This window comes from Gigantopelta aegis, chromosome 10 (genome assembly GCF_016097555.1).
Source record: "Gigantopelta aegis isolate Gae_Host chromosome 10, Gae_host_genome, whole genome shotgun sequence".
Taxonomy (NCBI): Eukaryota; Metazoa; Mollusca; class Gastropoda; order Neomphalida; family Peltospiridae; genus Gigantopelta; species Gigantopelta aegis.
Genome location: NC_054708.1, coordinates 44,114,622 through 44,133,118, shown reverse-complemented (window position 1 = coordinate 44,133,118; position 18,497 = coordinate 44,114,622). Strand labels below are relative to the sequence as shown.

General features: G+C 33.6%; 1 protein-coding gene across 12 annotated transcripts in view; it reads right to left on the bottom strand.

The window, feature by feature from the left end:
- The window catches only part of LOC121384060 (dedicator of cytokinesis protein 1-like), a 101,564-nt gene that overhangs the window by 82,092 nt on the left and 975 nt on the right, over positions 1–18,497 (bottom strand). For all 12 annotated transcript variants that reach the window (XM_041514259.1, XM_041514263.1, XM_041514269.1 and 9 more), the window contains exons 2-9: positions 11,806–11,889; positions 11,128–11,224; positions 6,970–7,066; positions 6,266–6,355; positions 3,895–3,950; positions 3,502–3,589; positions 2,907–2,942; positions 1,634–1,788 (exon numbers count right to left, since the gene is read on the bottom strand). In XM_041514259.1, the coding sequence (XP_041370193.1) occupies positions 1,634–1,788; positions 2,907–2,942; positions 3,502–3,589; positions 3,895–3,950; positions 6,266–6,355; positions 6,970–7,066; positions 11,128–11,224; positions 11,806–11,889 (703 nt within the window). The remainder of the gene's footprint in view (positions 1–1,633; positions 1,789–2,906; positions 2,943–3,501; positions 3,590–3,894; positions 3,951–6,265; positions 6,356–6,969; positions 7,067–11,127; positions 11,225–11,805; positions 11,890–18,497) is intronic.

Sequence of the window (18,497 nt, the reverse complement as noted above, 5' to 3'; positions counted from 1 at the left end):
TCATAGGGGGATTTGTCTATGAGCTCGGGATGTTGCTCACAAAGTTTACCTATATCTTTTCTGGGCATTTCGCTGATATCCTCTGAGTTTTCCTTCCAGATAACATGCATTTTGAGTTTTTTGGCTGGAGTAACTTGTTCTGTATCTCCAACTTTAGAATCAGCCTCTTCGCCTGTCACTTGGATGTCAGCTTCTACAATCCCAGGAACATCGTGAGGAGCTGTGTCGCCCTCGTTTTCATCGTCATCTGTTACATCACCATCTTCTTCTGGAGGCAGAAGAATAATGTTATCAACGTCTTCATTGTCAGCCAAAACTTGATCTAAAACATCCGATACTGTGAAGAAGTGACGTGTTATGCGACCAGATGCCATGTTTTCTGAAAATATATTTATAATGCTTGTGTAATTACAAAGGTTGTTGGAGTATATACTTCTTACCCCAAAGCCTGCACCCCCATTTTATTGCAAACTAATTACTGTTTGCATTTAAATATTGCAAGAGACAAAACATACACCAAGCCACCCGGTATGACAAATGCAATGTAATGAGTTATTAGAAAGTGGTCCATGTAGACAAGGTGGCTGCTTAATACAGGTTAATGTGTAATATTCTATATGGTTTGGGAAAACAATAACATGGTAGCTTAATACAGGTGCCTACTTAATGCAGTGACTGTTTAAATCATGTTTGATTGTAATTGATTTGATATTGCTTATCAGGTATATATAAGGCCAATGTTCGTAAAACGAACATTTCACATTTGGTGAATTATCAGGCCAAACCGATCCACCATAAATGAAACCCAGATACACAGTATAAACATGTAATACAATATACTTAATTTTAACATGATCAACATTTGTAATACAAATACATTATACATGTATTTATGTAACACAAAATGCTAGTCACAAACATGAAAAACATGAAACTTTCTTACCTCTTTTCAAGGTCACTTGGTGTCTGTGAAAAATGCTACCTGTCTCAATCTCAAGTACTACGTGCTTAAAGCCAATGATGTCATGGATTTTAATACATGTTTATTAATAGAAACAATATGACGAAAAACAGCGATGTTCGTTTTTACGAACGTTGGACTCATATGGGTTAAATACATGTGCAGTATAGATAGAGAGCATAGAACAGCAGCAGGTAAACATATTTCAATTTGAAATTGCTGACTAATGAAACATTTTCCACCTCCAATTTTTTTATATGTTGTAGATAACATGTTGGGCTATAATTTTAATCAAAGGTCATCTCAAGGTCACGTGTCCCACAAGGTCATGTCAAGGTCAAAATATAGATCAAAAGGTCATCAGCCCAAAAGTAACTATCAGGAATAATGCCAGACTTGGATTCCTTGTAATTCCCCCTTTCCAATGATACCTCATTTGTTAAAATTGAACCAATGGTTGCTGAGTTATGGCAATTTAAAAAAGGGCGGCCACGCCCTTTTTTGACCAAATTTAAAAAAAAGAAAAGGCCATAACTCAGAAACCGTTGGTCCGATTGAGCTGAAACTTGGAGAGGGTAGGGTTTAAATTTCCTTTTTTGGGAGGCGATTTGACACGGAATGACCCTGAATTAAAAAATAATAATGTTCGAAGCATGCAACAGTTACTGATACCTTATAAACTTTTGTTCCTTTGCATCAAAGAGATTCATCAAAATGTCAGCATCTTCACCAATTTTACACACAAAGTTGCGTAGCATGACAAAAAGATTGAATGTGTGAGGAAAGGATGAAGCTCGGCATTCATTCTCAGGTTTTATAGATGTTTGCTGAAAAAAAACAAAAAACATGTGTTACCACTATGGTAATGTTTTTTGGGGGGGGGGGTTTCAGGTGGGGGAAACAGGGTTTAAAAAACATAAATATGTTAATTGTTATCTGGCAGTTGATAATACGTTGCTGTTTCTAATGATCTTCATAGTCCAATGGATTACTTTTTATTTTCAAGTAAACAACTTCATACAATAAAATTTGGCCTGATTAATGACGGCGAATGTGCCTTTCTTAACCTTCTGACTACTGCAGGCGAGACATCTTGCCAGACGTTACGAATTCGACACACTATACATTGTATACAGTGCATTCGCCAATTCATATTTCCTACCATTTTGCACATTGCACTCACCGGAAATAATAATAGAAAATACATTAATTGACAGCTTTACTTTATGGTTTTTCAATGGAAAATACCTTGGAATTTTTAGTTGAAAAAGTGATTTTTGGCAAGTATGTTCGCTTGACAACAATAGCGGAATGTTGTGGTAATTTTCAGGAATCGATAGCTGATTGTGACAGCTAATTTTATCATAAATTTGACCGTTTTACCAACACTGAAAATCACAAGATATTAGGATATGAATCATAGTTTGTTGCCAAAAATAATTCTGGTCAGAAAAACAAGTTATTGGAAATAATGGACAAAACTATTGGACTATTGGCCACAATTATTAAATAAGTAAATGCAATTTTTTATCTTTTTAGTCTAATTTTAATCAACAATAACTGATCTAAAATATATAAATGAAAGAAAAAGACACAAAAATAATACTTACCAAATCAAATATAAACTTTATTTTATGTATTTATAAAACATTTAAGTGAAAATATGTCATAAATCTGTACCCCCTCAATGTGGTTTTTGTCAAAAATTAATCCAGTAGTCAGAAAGTTAAGTGGTTAAACGAATGAACATTTAGTAAAGGTAAAATATAATACAATTCTCGAAAAAATATTTATCTTTATTTAATTGATTGTTAATTTTGGAAATAACATAAACAAATATAGAGTAGCACTTTCAAGCACTTGAGATTAATTACCCACTTAAGTTTCAATAGTAAATTACATATCAGCTGTCAAGGAACAAGAGACTGAACAATACATTACTCACCGTTTCTTTTCTTATTCTCTCTGCTGCTAAGCAATGCTGAAAGATTGAGAGTGTTAGATCACAAAAACAGTTAATGATACATAAAATATATAATTATAAACTAAACTTCATTATTACTACTTTTTGGCAAAAAAAAAACATGTCCAGAATTATCAAATACAACTTAGTTATCCTCTAAATAAGACAAATATACAGACAATGCTGGTATTGAAATGAACTAATCTAGATAAACTGCTGTCAGTAAAAGGCAGGTTAGACAAATTATTATTATATTCTTCAACAAAACAATTCTATAACTGTTTTACATGCTCATTATCATGACTGCAAGATAACTCTGTGATGGACAAAATGTTCCACAAAACAATCTTAAAACTTAAAAGATCCAAGGCAATACCAAGTTTAAACAAATAGCTATTATGCACAGTTTGTTTATTTTCTAATGCAGCTATGGAGCAATGTAGGTGAAAAGTTCTTTAATAATAATATTGTACAAGCTTTCATAATAATAATTAACAAACCACTGAATTTTGTTTTCCACCAAATATTTCTTTAATTCATGCCAATTTTATATTAAAATTATTGGAGTCTGATTTACCCTTCTGTGAACTTCAATCACACTCGTGACCTCTGGATTCAGCACATTTCCCAACTCATCTCGGACAACAAGGTCCAAATTTAGAAGACTGCAAATAATTTTTTAAATATTAACAATAAGGTCCACATGCATTTTAAAAATGTTTAAAAACTGAAGAAAAAAAAAAGAAACAAAATTCAACACATGATTTATAAACTGTTCCCATTTACTACAATGATAAAAAAAGTTTAGTTTTTGACAAAATTTCAAAAATTTATTGTGGTCTACTTTTAAGTTGGTATTTCTGTGGTGTATTTTAAAACAAAGGGAGGTTACTAATACTTTCAATGTAAAAATAACACATTATGCTTATAGTGAGCATCTGCTGGTCTAGAAAGAGCAAGGAATACATACGCATTTCCATAGTCTATTCTTGCTGTGATATCTTGCTGCAAAGCTTTCAGTTCATCCTGAAAAAGAAAGAGAGAAAGAATTATTGACCTTAAGTATAATATGCCAATAAACAGCATCAGTAGGAAACATACATTAAAATGAAACATAATGAACAAGCATAAATATTTCTATTACTGAAAATCAGGAAATGTTCGCGAATATAAAAAATTTGCTAATTTAGCGAGGCTATACAAAACACTAATTTTTATGATGCTACATTTATGGCCCTATCATTATAGGGCCATAAAATAACATTACTTTTTCTTATTGTATTAAATTTTATAAACTCATACATACATAGTGGGAGTTCCCCCCAATAGTGGGTTGCCCCTCCCCCCCCCTATATAAAGACTTGGCTACGCCAGTAGGGGAGGATAACCCACACTGTATGTCTTTGTAAACGTTTGTTTTTAATGCTTTAGAACTGTTACAGGTATGAGTATATGATGAAGATACCAAAACAGAAAAAAAAAATGCATTGTGTATATAAAACTGGAACACTAATTTGACCAATGTATTGATATTGGCTATATTCTTGAGAATCCCTTTCTTTCCCCTTTGAAACATTATTCCCCCCCCCCCCCCCAAATTCACCCAAAAGGGACCCTTAAAAAAATGTCTAGATTACACCCTGCATATATATATATATATTTATTATATAATATCTTACGTTTTCAGTGCAATCAAAGTACAGTCAAACTTCGTTAACTCGAAGTTGAAGGGGACGACGAAATAGTTCGAGTTTCAGGGAGTTCGAGTGTTCGAAATTCGTACAGCAGACCTCAAAGTGAAACTGCACTGCAGTATTATCATTTCGTTGATATCGGATGTTAGCACATTTCTTTTGTGTATATGATAAAACTAAGTAAATATTAACAGAAACGAGATAAATCCGATCAATTTGATGTACATCTCTATGTACTTTTATTGTATTAATTGACAGTAAAGTAAAAAGAGAGAAAAGAAAACTGAAAGCACGTACTTACATATAACCGGAAGTAAGCGATAAATTAAAGTTGATATATTTTTCAAATTTCAAAACAAGGCGGAACGTAACGTTGTAATAAATTAAAAACTGAATGTCGATTAGCACTAAGTACGTTTGTTTACCAAATAAAAAATACATAATATAAATAGCAAAATTATTGTAAATCACAAAAATCATTTTAAAAACCCTCACTAACATAGCGAGATATAACATAACAAATCAAAACGCTGTATGCCAAATAGCACTAGGTTATGTACTTTTTTGCACTCGTTTAAGAGAAAAAACAAACAGCGTTAATTGTTATTACAACAGTTTTTTGAAGATTACAAGACTATCCGTACTTTGTGTAATGAGGCCCGCTGCCGTGTACAAACACCGACAACTCAATGCAGGCATGTAGGATCATTTCGTTCCGCATAGTCGGCGATCTATTATTCTGTAATTACCGCGTGTATCATCGATAGCCAAGACCAGTCGGGACACTCACGCTTGGCTTGGGTGACAATTCATTTTTCTTTAAAGTATTACCGGTACAGTTAAAAGGCTCAGTCACTCCACAAACTTCGAGTTTTGGAAGTGCAATATCCCTTATTTTTTTATGGTGGGACCACAAAATTACTTTGAGATAGAGTTTTTCGAATGTTCGAAGTTTGAGTGTTCGAAGTCTGTAATTACTAGTTTGTATAGCAGTTCGGCCGGGACCGCCGTTTCACTTCGAGAGATCGACGTTTACGAAAGATCGAAGTTTGAGTTATCGAAGGTCGACTGTATGTGATATTTTTCAGATCACATACTTTAACAATTTGATAACTTTGCAAATTAGATGTAAATTAATGGAGGTCACGGCACTAGGTTTATTGACATTTAAGCAAACACACATGGGTGACACTCCATAATTGACGCATGCATTCAGTCATCAAATAAAAACATTTCAATAGCAATTTTACACTGAAAGCTGTCCAGCGTTCAGAAAACAAAAAACATTAGGCCCAAGTTTATTTTGATGTAAGGACATCCAAAATGACGTCATTCGAGTTTGACGTCATTTCCATTCAAAAATACACCGTGCCACATATTCTTACGTCATTTGAATATCGCTTAATGGCTGACTGGAATTAAAGTTGTGTGTACAGTTTACAAAAACATGTTATATTAAGCTTGAGATTATATGATAAAGAGATTATTACCCTCGTGTATTTCGGTATCGTCAATATCATATATTAGGAATAAAAATAATGTATTATGCTCGCATAATGCAATTTTTATTCCTAATATATGATATTGATGATACCGAAAAACACTCTGGTAATAACCTCTATATATATAAAAAGTAAATTGGCATACATTGGTCAATTTATGCGATAAGATCTTCCGCCTCCAATCAACCAACTCATTTATCATTTCACTGATCTTGTCCAGGTCTTCTCCCTGTGTCTAAGAAAGAAACAAATAAAACAAAATGTAACTGTACTCTTTATGCATTATAAAATCAAAATGAGAATTATACGGGTACGTAACTAAACAGTTAAGTAATGCAGGACATGTTGAAAATATTTCTTTTTAATGACACACCTTCAGATTGCTTAATGAGTGGATTATTTATTTATTGGTCTAGATCGTTAGAAATCAAAGAGCATCGTCTTAATGACTCATCTTTTCACGGTTTAAAACTGGCAGCAATTAGGTGTTAAACCTGTAATTATCATCACACACACACTGATACATTATTTCAAAAACACCATCACTTCATGTAAAATAATGTTTTAAACTATGTGGCCCAGTGAAATATGAGAAATTAAAATGGACTAAAATGTTCAATTCCAGTGATAGAATGTGACATAATTAAAAGAAGCAGTGAGACGTATATACACTTGTATTTTGTTGGGACCAAAATATTTGGATACATCTGATTAATACTTAATTATTTTACATCAACTGGTACAATATTTGATTAAAAAATTAAAACATTGATAATAATGATATAAACAGAATTTGGAAATACTTCATAAAACGTAATGTGCAGTCAATATTTAATGATTCTATATTACCACATAAATCTGTTTCCATATACTGTGCCATTCCTTCAACACCAAAGTCATTTCTGTGACAATTGGAAGTTCTTTGACAGTTATCGTCTCCCTTGATCTGAAATGTCAACACAAACTTGGTTTAATGAAGGAAGAGATTGTCTCCTTAACAGCATTATTCCATCAGCCAAAAAAGGATGTAAAAGTAATGAGCGTCTATGCCAAGTGGGTCTTAAACTAAATGGTGTCTATGCCAAGTGGGTCTTAAACTAAATGGTGTCTATGCCAAGTGGGTCTTAAACTAAATGGTGTCTATGCTAATTGGGTCTCAAACTAAATGGTGTCTATGCTAATTAGGTCTCACACTAAATGGTGTCTATGCTAAATGAGTCTCACACTAAATGGTGTCTATGCTAATTGAGTCTCTAACTAAATGGTGTCTATGCTAACCGGGTCTCTAACTAAATGGTGTCTATGCTAATTGAGTCTCTAACAAAATGGTGTCCATGCTAATTCGGTCTCACACTAAATGGTGTCTATGCTAATTGGGTCTCTTAACTAAATGGTGTCTATGCTAATTGAGTCTCTAACTAAATGGTGTCTATGCTAATTGAGTCTCTAACAAAATGGTGTCTATGCTAATTAGGTCTCACACTAAATGGTGTCTATGCTAATTGGGTCTCTTAACTAAATGGTGTCTATGCTAACTGGGTCTCTAACTAAATGGTGTCTATGCTAACTGAGTCTCTAACTAAATGGTGTCTATGCTAATTCGGTCTCACACTAAATGGTGTCTATGCTAATTGAGTCTAACAAAATGGTGTCTATGCTAATTAGGTCTCACACTAAATGGTGTCTATGCTAATTGGGTCTCTAACTAAATGGTGTCTATGCTAACTGAGTCTCTAACTAAATGGTGTCTATGCTAATTAGGTCTTACATTAAATGGTGTCTATGCTAATTGGGTCTCTTAACTAAATGGTGTCTATGCTAATAGAGTCTCTAACTAAATGGTGTCTATGCTAATTGGGTCTCTAACTAAATGGTGTCTATGCTAACTGAGTCTCTAACTAAATGGTGTCTATGCTAATTAGGTATCACACTAAATGGTGTCTATGCTAATTGAGTCTCTAACAAAATGGTGTCTATGCTAATTAGGTCTCACACTAAATGGTGTCTATGCTAATTGGGTCTCTAACTAAATGGTGTCTATGCTAACTGAGTCTCTAACTAAATGGTGTCTATGCTAATTGAGTCTCTAACTAAATGGTGTCTATGCTAATTGAGTCTCTAACAAAATGGTGTCTATGCTAATTCAGTCTCACACTAAATGGTGTCTATGCTAATTCGGTCTCTTAACTAAATGGTGTCTATGCTAATTGAGTCTCTAACTAAATGGTGTCTATGCTAATTGAGTCTCTAACTAAATGGTGTCTATGCTAATTGAGTCTCTAACAAAATGGTGTCTATGCTAATTCAGTCTCACACTAAATGGTGTCTATGCTAATTCGGTCTCACACTAAATGGTGTCTATGCTAATTGGGTCTCTTAACTAAATGGTGTCTATGCTAATTGAGTCTCTAACTAAATGGTGTCTATGCTAATTGAGTCTCTAACTAAATGGTGTCTATGCTAATTCGGTCCCACACTAAATGGTGTCTATGCTAATTGGGTCTCTTAACTAAATGGTGTCTATGCTAATTGAGTCTCTAACTAAATGGTGTATATGCTAATTGAGTCTCCAACAAAATGGTGTCTATGCTATTTGGGTCTCTTAACTAAATGGTGTCTATGCTAACTGGGTCTCTTAACTAAATGGTGTCTATGCTAACTGAGTCTCTAACTAAATGGTGTCTATGCTAATTGAGTCTCTAACTAAATGGTGTCTATGCTAATTGGGTCTCACACTAAATGGTGTCTATGCTAATTGGGTCTCACACTAAATGGTGTCTATGCTAATTGGGTCTCTAACTAAATGGTATCTATGCTAATTGAGTCTCTAACTAAATGGTGTCTATGCTAATTGAGTCTCTAACTAAGTGGTGTCTATGCTAATTGAGTCTCTAACTAAATGGTATCTATGCTAATTAGGTTTCACACTAAATGGTGTCTATGCTAATTGAGTCTCTAACTAAATGGTGTCTATGCTAATAGTCTCTCTAACTAAATGGTGTCTATGCTAATTGAGTCTCTAACTAAATGGTGTCTATGCTAATAGTCTCTCTAACTAAATGGTGTCTATGCTAATTGGGTCTCTAACTAAATGGTGTGTATGCTAATTGGGTCTCTAACTAAATGGTGTCTGTGCTTATTGGGTCTCTAACTAAATCATGTCTGTGCTAATTGGGTCTCTAACTAAATGGTGCCTGTGCTAATTGGATCTCTAACTAAATGGTATCTATGCTTATTGGGTCTCTAACTAAATCAGGCATCGAAATAAGCATTGTGTCTGGTAACTCATTTACAGGTTACCACAAAATATAGCCTGGTAACCCATAGGTTACCACAACTATATGAAAGTTAGAACTGAATTCCTATTACTACTACTTTTAATGCCCTTGTATGTGTGCCAGATGATTATTGTAGTATACATGTATTTATGATTCATTCTTTATCTTATCACTGTTCTTAATGTATTACATATAATTCTTTACAAGTATGTGACTCATATTTAATAACTGAACAAATGAATAAATAAATTGATGAAAATAAAAATGTTCTGTTTTCTATTTCCTCGTATTTTATCATACAACAATGAAAGATAATAATAGTTCTGAAATTGTATCGGTACGTGTGAACGTCGGTACGAGAAATGAAATCCGGAAGTAAATTTATCTAGTGGGCGCTGCTTAAACGCGGGAACCGAAACCGATATGTATTAACTTGCTCATATACCACTGGAGTTTTGAGTATGTCTGTCGCGGGTCCGGTCTCTAGATAGCCAGTGGCCCGACCCGCGACAGAAGCTTAAACATGGATTGCCGAAACTGCTTGCAATTTCACAAGTACGCACAAACATCGGTGCAATTTCGTACGAGAAAACTAAACGCAGAAGTAAATTCATCTAGTGGACACTGCTTAAACGCGGAGTAAACTATAATTGCTTGCAATTGCACAAGTGCATGCGAACATCGATGCAATTCCTTACGAGAAAACCGGAATGCATTGTCTGGTTTAAGTTCAGAAACGAAACTACTGTTAACATTGAATTTTTTGTCGAGAACGAAACACCGTTCTTGACTTTTCTTACATGTGGTAACCTCCCGGTAACCTGAACGACAGTTCTCGACTTATTTCGATGCCTGTAAATGGTGTCTATGCTAACTGAGTCTAACTAAATGGTGTATATGCTAATTGTGACACTTGGTCTCGAGAATTAGAGAAGGAACTTGTTGCTGTAACATGGCTATTCTATTATCAATCTATTCTATTATCAATATGTAGCAAGAGGCCTTAGTGATCAGTCCTCTACGACTGATGTGAAAACAGATACATGCTGCTGCTAAGTCACGCGATTTTGTGATATGGCTCAGAGTGTGAAACTGAAGTCATGCCATAACATTGCTTGACTGGCAAACCAATGTTCTGTATCAGCACTTTTAACACACAGCATAGAATATTCTTTCTGCCTTTGCTATACCAGTTGCGGAGCACTTTTTGCCATGGTTAATATTTAGTAGTCTACAATATTTTATTAAGATCTTGTTATAAAATCTGTAAAGCCCTGTTTAAGTTATAACCAAAACAACAGAGAGACAGAGTTGGGTTTGTATAACACCACCACTAGAGCACACTGATTTATTAGTCATCAGCTTTTGGATGTCAAACATATGGTCATTTTGACAGTCATAGACAGGAAACTCGCTACATTTTTCCATTAGTAGCAAGGGATCTTTTATATGCACCATTCCATAGACAGGATAGCACATACCACGGCCTCTGATATACCAGTCATGGTGCACTGGCTGCAACGAGAAATAGCCCAATGAGTCCACCAACAGGGATCGATCCTAGACCGACAGTGCATCAGGAGTGTGCTTTACCACTGGGCTACGTCCCGCCCTTCAAAACAATAGAGACACAGATAACAACAGACACACAGATAACAACAGAGACACAGATAACAACAGAGACAAGCTATCACCACACAGACAGCACAACCAAGTAGCAACTACACACCCACTGATCTCCACGGTCGTCTCTTTAGTATGGATGTAGGACTTTGGAAATATTCCACTCTTCGTCTTGTCACTGATGACATATCCACGGTACCACTCTATAAAGAAATCACAAAGACTTCAAACTCAAATATATTACAAGCTAACACAAGTGCCTTTACGACCATACGCTTTAAGCCCTTATAATTGAGGTTTTAATTAATTGAGGCTGTTAAAAATTGCTTCTTTGCACCATTTCACTAATTAATTAAGTACAAATTCCATGATGCAGTTATTAGTGTACATACTAATTAATATAAGTGAACTGTTATACATAATGTATGTATTCTGTTTACACTTACTTGGTGTTCAAAGGCTGATAATGATAATGTTACAACATAATAAAACTTTTTTTAGAGACATCTATCTATAAGAGGAAATTAAATACCATTAAAAATATGTAAAAAAAAAAATTAAATACACCAGTTTATCCCTTATATATTATTAATAATTATTAATTACTCTTTTGACTTATACGTACTGAGAAGAAAAAAACACTACTCCTCGAAAATGTCTAAATTATTAAACAAACACCTTGAAATCATCCTAAACATGATTGTCTTCATAACATTAACATACATGTATAAAGTACTGCAAAATACATTTATATAGCATACAAAAGTGACAAACTAAAACAGACCGTCAGTTTCTTCGAGAATGACGACAGTGTCACCGATGTCGAGACTGAGACGATGAGGTCCATTCTCTCTGTAGTTGTATACAGCTGGAATTTAAAAATCAATGTAATTAAAAGTACTGTCAAGATTTACAAATATAAATACTTGCCAAGCCGCAAATGTGTGTACATGTCATTATAACCGTTTAGATAAATTTTATGTGTTTTGATTGGTCAATAGCTAATGCATACCACAAGTACACTGTGCCATTGTGGGAAAATACAGAATTTGCGGGAAAATACAGATTTTGGCGGGGTGTATGAAATGTCACGTGATTTGCTTCACTGGTTTTACCCAAATACAAACTGTGGATGAGTCCGACCAAATTTTTTCTCCAACATGCCTAACTGATTAGATTTGTTATAAGTCTTGAATTCATTATGAATGGGAATACCACAACTCGATAAATTTTATTTTTACTATTTATTTGAAGATTTCTTAAGCACATTTGGCAAAAAAAATTGCTAGATTGTATGTTTTTGCATATTAAAAGCTAATGCTAGAATATAACATTGCATAATCAATTACCGTGTTAGAACTTACGCTAATTATCACAAAAATATGTTAAGTAATAACATGACATGTTTTTTTACATGTTCTACAAGTTAGTAAAACATAACAAACTATTTTGTTTTCCCCGACACGATTACAACATAATCATAAATGTTTAAAACACGCAAGATAATAAGGTGCTAAGTGTTGTCTTCCTTTGCGAAACACGGGGTTTGAAATGATTTCAGGTTGAAACCACCCGGAATCCTTGTTGACACTCTTAATACCCAAACAGCTCACAAAAAAGCTGTAAGTACCATGCATTATTATTTCCTAAAGGTCCATGACACATTATTAATACAAAGTATATATATAAAAAATACATAAAGATTACATTATTAAAAATAAAAAAACAAAAATACCACCCCAATTATTAATAAAGTGACTTTTTGTAAAAACGTTTGGGGAAAAAACACTAATCCAGTCGATTTGTATCGCATCGGACCTGTGATGTAGCATGCAGTGTATTCCACTCATGCTGTTAGTAGGTCAATAGGACTACAGATAATGATTTTTTGAAAAACAGCCGATTCTTAACGGACACTAGTTTGGACATTTTGGTCATAGCACATTTGTCAATCTATTCTAATGGTACCTAAATTGGTGACGAAAAAGGATAAAATCGGTTAGGGGTACTTCCCTATCAATTCGAGCGGGAATACAACAATGATGATCCAGCGAGCCAAATGACTATAGTGCTGTCCGGTGAATCGGCGCACCGAAGCATTCAAAGACCATTTTCTATGTGAACACTGTGAGATACTTAATAAAATGTCTCTCACCAATGAAGCCGTGCATAATCTGAGATACACTACAGATTGTTTTATGTCTGTAGTAAAATAAACATTTTATAATTGTGCATAAATGTAGGCACCCCCTTGTATCTAAAATGATCTGCAAGTCCGATGTGTTGGCGCAGTAGATGTGGATTGGTGACCCCGCTATTTATAGACTGCCCATGACCTCACTTTGTAGCCCATAAATGCTACATTATTTTCCCAGGATTATTTTCACACTTTTTTGTTTTGTCTTGTTAAAAATATTACGAAAATAAACTATCACACATGACCCACATCATGATCGGTTTTCAAATTGTTTTCTTGAGTGGCACAGTACTGCAGATGCATACATGTTCATTGTCATGCATGGCTAAGATGCCTACATGGATTTTTTTCTCGGGTAGATCGTGCGCACACATGGATCTTATTTCACTTTTATTTTTTGTAACAATGTGACAATTGTGAATTGGACTGAATGTCAAGTAATGGGTTAAAACTTAAGTTTTGTTTGCATTTTTCTGTTTTCTTTTTGAGTTTAAATAAAAATAACCAAAAAGGAATTATACTGTTTACTATACTTTAAAAAATGTGGGAAAGGTGTTTTTTAAACTAATTTTTGTAATCCCCAGGGATGAAGTGGTCACTGCAGATCCTATCACATTGTGGCGGTCCTTTCCATTATGCACAGGTTCGGTTTAAGAACTGCTTCCATGCAAACTTTTTGATTGTTGGTTTGTCTAAAGTTTGGAAAAACTGCAGCTCTGATACCTCCAAAGACTAAACAATGATTCACCATATTTTACATTTCAAAACTATCTCCAAAAGAATATTCCATCGATATAATTTAATTCACATTTTCATGTTTTAAAAAAACGTGTTTGAAATCAAATGTGTGAAAAGGTTAGGTCAGGTCAGGTTTGAAAAGGCTGTGCACAATAACACTTTCATAGTATGCTGCATAGCACATCACAGGGTCATGTGACTTAGCTCAAGTAGTCAAGAGGTGTTTTAGCAAGCGATCCATGGGGGAAAATGTGACTTTTTATTGCGAATATATTAAAAAAAAGGAATTTTTTGGAATTTGTAGTATTGATACTACATTTAAAAGGTATACGTAGATACCAAACAATAGCGAATTATGTTTTAGATAAGCCTGGACCTTTAACAAAACAAATCCAATAAATTTTGAGGAATTTGATGACATGCTGTGTTATGTTATTAAACTCAAAATGTGTGTGTACTTTATTTAAAAGTTTGACCGTTAATGTAAGGCCAAAAAAAAAAATAGGTGTGTTTCCGGTCGACCGACCGTCCCTAGTTTTACCCCCCCCCCCCCGACGCTAATATTTTTTTCTCTTAAACTGAAAAAAAAACCTAAAAAAAAAATAATAATAAAAAAAAGAAGTAAAAATAAAAGAGGACAACATCACCAAACAAGAGTATTTCCTTCCTTGCACATTGTTTACGTAGGGCCTACTATTATACGATACATTTTGCACATGTAATTCCCTTCCGAAAAACATCGAGAAATTATGGAAAAGCTTTTGTAATAGAGTTCCTTCCCCTGATTAGCTACCACCGAACAGCTTGGTCGGTCACGGAAGTAACCGAATGTACGAACATAGCCTTGGTACAGGTTATTTCGATTAAATATAATCGTATCAATTCAGCGTAATTCTCGTCTTCACTTAAATCAACAGGTCTTATTATTAACGCATCTCAAATGTTTGCATTTAAAGTATTTAAATTAAGCACAACGAAATTAATACAAATGTCCCATTAATTTAAGGAAATACACAAACAGTGCATACCAATACTACTACTACTACTACTACTACAACAACAATAATGATAATAATGATAAATAATAATTATAATTATTATAATTATTATTATAGTATTCAATTTTAAATTTTTTTTACCTATCTACCCTAATTTTTGGGGGGATGCAACCGGAAACACACCTATTTTTTTTTTTGGCCTAATTTTTGTTTAATTATAAAACAAAGATCTAAAAGGTAATAAATTTGTTACACGTTTTTTTGACAGGGCGTACGGGATTGTACCCCCTCCAAAATCTGTATTTCCTTTGCCTGCACCTCAGGAAATACAGATTTTGGAGTATGTCCTAGTAACTTGAACCATTTTCGACTTATTTCAATGCTTGTGATGACTGTCCAATCAATTAGATGCACACTTTGCAATACCCCCACTTTACAAACCCTGCAATTGCTCACGGCAATCGGCAATGCTGAGGAAATTGCCATGGAGGTTTTAATTATCCACAGCACTTTTTTTGCAGTGGGCTATATAGTATATTCAATTTTTTTCTTCCTCAACATATTTTTTTTGCCGCAGACATGTTGTTAATTTGTTCTATTAGTTGCTTTTATATATGTCAAGCCTGGGATGGGCTGGATTTTTTATCAGCCAATCCTATAGCCAAAGTACTCTGCCGGCTTGCGGTGAACTCGTATGGAAAACTTACTCGTATGGGGCAAAATGCAGTGAACTCGTATGGAAATTACAAACTGATATATCCAATATTGTATACTATATAGCAACTTCAAGAACTTGTGTGTAGTTTTTATGCAGAGTTCGACAAATCCGCCAGCCCGCTATTTATTATTCATTGGATGCTTGTTACAGAATAAATTAAACATGATTGAACATACGGGTAACACGAAAATAGGTGACTGTCGTTGGCGCACAAACTGCGGTTGACACGCAAATAGTTGACTGATGGTGACATAAATAAGAAGCACGTATACAAAACAAGTGTCAAAATACACATTTAAGAGAAATATCAAAGTATATCTGCATATCCATACATCCCCATACGAGTTCACCGTTATTTTTTTACATACAAGTTTGTTTTCCATACGAGTTTTCCGTTCATACGAGTTAGTTTCCATACAAGTTCACCGCATCCTACTCTGCCCCTTGAGAGCTAGACAGACATTTGGACAGTGATATTTGTTCTCTAGTCAGAGGTAACTATAATGAAAACACATAATTTTTGCCTACAGTGGTAGACAGAAATTCTGTATTTTCATTATATTTATAGAGTTATCTCTGACTGAGACAGTGATTATAATTATACAAATGTCCATCTATAGTCCATCCCATCCTCCTACAAAAATCTTTTTTGTAAATAATTTCAGTTTGGTTTGAAGTAAGAAGAAAAGTAAAAGTACTGTTTGTATGTCAGAAATCAATAACTTATAGTAAATGCCATAGTATGAAAAAAGGCATTCCTACTGGGAAGGATTATATTTCTCGAACAGCAGAGTTACACTGGGGGGATTCTAGTTCACCAAGGTAAACATCTACGGTCCGTTTTTTAATATTTTGACATTTATTGGACCCGATGTTTACAACTTGAACAGCAAAAACAAGCGTGCAGTTTCCGCCCAGATTTCAGGCGGAATCGATACAACCATGGAATTAATTATTTCGTGGTGAAATATGAGATGTACCAATAAATATAAACACTTACTGTATAAAGAAAACTTCCCGAGTCACGTTTTACGCATAAATAGACAGTTTGTCCAAATAGTAATCCTGCATTAATCCAATTTTCAGTTACGAACAAAATCTCGAATATTCCCGCCGGCCATTGTGAGCATATTTAAAATGTGATTGAAAACTGTTGGTGGAATCGGATTATTTTTATTATTATTCGTCTCGGGTTCACGAGTTTATTCCACGATATTTAATGGAATATCACGTTTTATAATAATAAATAAATAAACTTAATTAATGAATAATATTGTTTAAAAATCAATTAATTGATAATAAATTAATAATAACAATTAAATTTAACTGAATAAAACTCCTAAAATAACTAATGACCAGTAATTATAGCTAAAAAAAAGAAATGAAATTAAAACAAAAAAGAAGAGAAAAAAAAAGAAAAAAACCTTTGAAACACATGTAAGCAATGGCCTGTAATAATAATATTTAAAAACAATTACTAAAGGAAATAATAATTTTGGAAAAAGTAAATAAATGAAGGCCTTAAAATAAGTAATGACCTGTACTAACAATCATTTTTTTAATAATAATAAAAAAGAATAATACACCCCAAAACTTTAATGTGATAATATTATTAACAATGCATATAATGCAACCCACACAAAGCACATATGTAGAAACAAAAATAACAAAATAAATAAATTTAATAATCAATTCCATTCAGTTCCGCAATATTTCTTTTTACTGGGTGTACGTAAAATGCTTGATACGAATAATTCTCGTTCCGCAAAATTTTCATTCCGCATTTTCGATGTGCCAGGATAAAAATAGCTTTCAAATGTTTAAATGTGTCATCTTCAAACATCTAATCCTGGAAAGGTTACCAAAGGTATTGTACTTAATATTTTTGTCTAAAATTTATTAAAATATGTTGTTGTACGTGTTGAGGCTCTTAAATAAAGCACATATGCCTGATTTTATTAAATCGTGATTGCAAATGGAAAATTCGATCCAATGGATAAACGTTACGGCACAGCAATAAACATCACAATAATAAATATCGTGCCGGAGACGTTTATCTTGATGAACTAGGGGGATTCCACTGTCACTGTCACTGTTAGTTCATCAAGATAAACGTCTCCGGCACGATATTTATTATTGTGATGTTTATTGCTGTGCCGTAACGTTTATCCATTGGATCGAATTTTCCATTTGCAATCACGATTTAATAAAATCAGGCATATGTGCTTTATTTAAGAGCCTCAACACGTACAACAACATATTTTAATAAATTTTAGACAAAAATATTAAGTACAATACCTTTGGTAACCTTTCCAGGATTAGATGTTTGAAGATGACACATTTAAACATTTGAAAGCTATTTTTATCCTGGCACATCGAAAATGCGGAATGAAAATTTTGCGGAACGAGAATTATTCGTATCAAGCATTTTACGTACACCCAGTAAAAAGAAATATTGCGGAATTGAATGGAATTGATTATTAAATTTATTTATTTTGTTATTTTTGTTTCTACATATGTGCTTTGTGTGGGTTGCATTATATGCATTGTTAATAATATTATCGCATTAAAGTTTTGGGGTGTATTATTCTTTTTTATTATTATTAAAAAAATAATGATTGTTAGTACAGGTCATTACTTATTTTAAGCCCTTCATATATTTACTTTTTCCAAAATTATTATTTCCTTTAGTAATTGTTTTTAAATATTATTATTACAGGCCATTGCTTACATGTGTTTCAAATGTTTTTCTCTTTTTTTTTCTCTTTTTTTTTTTTTAAATTTCATTTCTTTTTTTTAGCTATAATTACTGGTCATTAGTTATT